At 64.2% G+C, this 3,527-nt stretch overlaps 1 protein-coding gene across 2 annotated transcripts; it reads right to left on the bottom strand.

Moving 5' to 3' along the window:
• Positions 1-353: 353 nt before the first annotated feature.
• HES4 (hes family bHLH transcription factor 4) lies at positions 354-2,694 on the bottom strand. Of its 2 annotated transcripts, none has more exons than XM_066340337.1 (4): positions 2,482-2,694; positions 2,276-2,371; positions 2,072-2,159; positions 354-1,482 (listed from the first exon to the last, which is right to left on the bottom strand). In XM_066340337.1, exons 1-4 carry the CDS (start codon positions 2,692-2,694, stop codon positions 860-862), a joined length of 1,020 nt encoding a protein of 339 aa, XP_066196434.1. In that variant the 3' UTR covers positions 354-859. The 2 variants fall into 2 exon arrangements, with proteins under 2 accessions (XP_066196434.1, XP_066196435.1); XM_066340338.1 differs by having other exon boundaries at positions 2,584-2,694.
• Between the last annotated feature and the right edge of the window lie 833 nt (positions 2,695-3,527).

Below are 3,527 nucleotides of genomic sequence, written 5' to 3'. Positions count from 1 at the left end.
ATGGGGACGGGCTCTGCCCGCCGCTTTTGTGGGCTCGGGGAGGAATTTCTGGGCCCCCCCAAAAAAAAGCCGCCCAGGGTTGGGAGCAGGTCGCAGGCACGAGGCGTTTCCTCAGCTTCCAGCAGATTGTGGGTTTGTTTTTTTTTTTTCTTTTCCTTAGGAATCCTTCTGATTGCAAAACTCCCCATCGCTTTCTCCCCTCCCCTCCTCGATTTCTTACCCAAAGCCCTTCCAATTATCCTGAAATAAGGAGGAAGTCCAGTCTTAGAATTTTTTTTTTTTTTTTTGAGGATGAGCTCGTCCTTGCTCACTCTCAAACCAAAATGAAAAGGTGAGAGGAAAAAAAAAAAAAACTATTTCAAAGAGTTCCTTTATTGAAACACCTGCATTTTTTTTTTCTCTTTTCGGTTTTTTTTTTGGAAGTCTTCGACACAGGCACGCACACACCCACAGACCGACGGGATACAAACAACTTTGGCATTATAACTTTTTCAATATTTCATTACAAAACTATTTCTCCTTTATTATTATTATTATTATTAGTTTGTTCGTTTCTCTTCGTTTCCTTTTTTTTTTTTTTCTTTAAAAAAAGCATCTCAAATAAAGGCATTTTAAAGGAGTAAAAATACGAGTCGAGAGATCCCAACCTCTGAAAATAATAAATACCACGTTCAATAGCGAGGTCCTTTTTCTTCCTTTCCGCTTAAATCTGCTTTTCCTTTTTTTTAAAAAAAAAAAAAAAACCAAACCAACCCCCAAAACATAGCAGGGGGCTCCATACAACGGAGCCGACGAGAGGGATTTTGATGGGGTTTTTTTTATGGTTTTTTTTTGGAGCTTTGTGAAGGACTCGGAGAAGTCACCAGGGTCTCCAGACGGATTCGCTGCTGCGTTCCCCCAGGGGACTCCCGGCTTGAGACGCCGGCCCGATGCTGCCCCCAAATGATGTCAAACCCTGCACCGGCGACACCGAGGGAGTGGCGGCCGCGTTCCCGGCGCCTCCTCCTCCTCCTCCTCCTGCTGCTGCTGCTGCCGCCAGCGGCACGTTGGCGTTGGCGTAGAGAGGAACGAGGGGCGCGGGGCTGCCGGGGAAAGCCGCGTTGGGGATGAGGAAAGCGAATTGCCCGTCCGTGGCCGGCACCAGCTGGAATCCGCCGTAAACTTTGGGCGACAGAGCTTCGGCCGGGCTGAGCTTGCAGGGCACGGGCACGGCTCCAGCTGTGGCCGGCGGCAGCTGGACCTGCTGCTGCTGCTGCTGTGCCAGATGTGCGGGCTGCGCGGGGGGAGGCGGCGGAGGAGGCGGCGGTGGGTAGTTCATGGCCACGATCTGACCCAGGCACGCCGAGAGGTGGCTCAGGAGGCGAGCGCGGACGTCGGCGTTGACCCCTTCGCAGGTGGACAGGAACCGGGTCACCTCGTTCATGCACTCGTTGAAACCGGCCCGGTATTTGCCCAGGACCGTGGGGTCGGCGCTGAGAGCGGCTGTAGGAGGGGATGGGGAGTGAGGAGGGGGCGGCAGGTCAGGGGCAGCTCCGGAGGACCGGCCCCGATAACCTGGCCCCGATAACCTGTCCCCAGTCCCGGGTGTGTCTGGAGCCCGGTTCCCAGTCCACTGTCCCTAATCCCAGATCTGGAGCCCGGTTCTCAGTCTTCTGTCCCTAACCCCGGTTCTACAGCCCAGTTCCTGATCCTCTGTCCCTAACCCCGGTTCTAGAGCTCGGTTCTCGGTCCTCTGTGCTCAACCCCGGTTCTGGAGCCCGGTTCCTGGTCCTCTGTCCCTAACTCCGGTTCTGGACCCCGGTTCCTGGTCCTCTGTCCCTAACCCCAGATTTGGAGCCCGGTTCCCGGCCCCCAGCCCCGGTCCGGAGCCAGGTTCCCTGTAAACAGCCCCGTCCCGGTCTCCTGTAGCCAGCTCCAGTCCTCAGCCACTGGGTCAGAGTCCGGTTCCCGGTGCCCTGCCTTCGGTGCGGATCCCCGATGCCCTCTCCTCAGCTCCCGGTGCAGACCCCGATCCCGGTCCCCGATCCCGATCCCCGGTGCGGCTCCCGGTGCCCCCGGGCCCGGCACTCACCGGTCATCTGCGCCCGCTGCAGGTTCCGCAGGTGCTTGACGGTCATCTCCAGGATGTCCGCCTTCTCCAGCTTGGAGTGCCGCGAGCTCTGCGGGACAAGAGCGGCTCGGTCAGGGCTGCCCCGGGGCCGGGCGTCCGTCCGTCCGTCCATCCATCCATCCGTCCATCCATCCATCCCCCGGTGTCCCCCAGAGCCCCACTTACGTCCTTCTTGAGCGCGTCCAGGATGAGCGTCTTGAGCTGCCCCAGGCTCTCATTGATCCGCGCCCGGCGCCGCTTCTCCATGATGGGCTTGGAGGACTGCGGGGGCAGAGCGGAGCCGGTCAGCGCCCCCCGCACGACCCCCGGGGACCTCCCCCTCCCCAAAAAACCACCCCAGAGCCCCGCGTCATGCCCCGACCATCACCGACCTCAGCACGGCCGCGGGCTTGCCGCCATCCAGCTCCGCCGCCACCGCTGCTGCGCCCCGACCGGCACCCTCCTCCTCCTCCTCCTCCTCCTCCTCCATTTACCTTCCGGTGCTCGCTGGCGCTCCGCGGCTTGTCCGGCGTGTGGCTGGCGCTGGCGGGCGCGCCGGCGATGGGCGACGCGGTGGGTTTCTCCATGCCCGTGTCGGCGGGCATGGCCGGAGGGGGAGACGGCGAACGGGAGCCGGGGGCGGGGGGGCAGAACGGAGCCGAAGGAGGGCGGACGGCGGGGGAAGGCGGCGGGTGGCTGCGGGGACGAGGCGGAGGGGGCGATGGCGGCGCGGGCGCGTGCGGCGGCGGGCGCGGGGCGCGTGCGGCGGGCGCGGGGCGTGCGGTCGGTGCGGGCGGCGCCCCCCGCCCCTCGCCCGCGCCCTTTTATAGGCCCCGGCGGCGGCGCCCATTCGTGTGAACCCGCCGCCGCCGCCGTTCCCACACTCCCGCCCAGCCAATCAGCGCCCGGCCCGCGCCTCGCGCCCGCGCGTCCCGCCTTCCTATTGGCCCGCGCCTCAAGACCCCGCCCCGCCCCGTCACGCGCGCTGAGGGAACGCCCCGCCCAGTCCGCCCCCTCAGAGAGGCCACGTGGGGTGAGGGAGGAGGAGCCGTGAGGGAGGAGGGGGAAAATGGAGGGTGGGGTGTGAGGGGAGAGCGCGGGCGGGGCTGGCCCCGGGCACCGCCGCCGCGCTGGCCCCGGCCGCGGCCCCGCTCGGCTGTGACACCCGGCCCCGGGGGCGGCGGCGGCGGCGGCGGCGGCTGGCGCGGCACGCGAGGCCAACGGGGCGGGGAGCGCGGGGCGGCCGCCCGGGCTGCCATTGGCTGGCGGGGGCGCCGCTGTCAATCAAAGCCGGCTCTTGGCGCCCGATGCGCTCCCCCTCCCCGTTCCCATTCCCATTCCCATTCCCGTTCCTCCTCCTCCTCTCCTCCTCCCCGTTTTCCCCCGTCCGAGCACGTGCCGGAGCGCTCCCGGCTCCATGGGAAAACCCCGCCCCGCC

The sequence above is a fragment of the Sylvia atricapilla genome, unplaced genomic scaffold, assembly GCF_009819655.1.
Source record: "Sylvia atricapilla isolate bSylAtr1 unplaced genomic scaffold, bSylAtr1.pri scaffold_67_arrow_ctg1, whole genome shotgun sequence".
Lineage (NCBI taxonomy): Eukaryota > Metazoa > Chordata > Aves > Passeriformes > Sylviidae > Sylvia > Sylvia atricapilla.
This window is presented reverse-complemented; position numbering and strand designations above follow the sequence as displayed.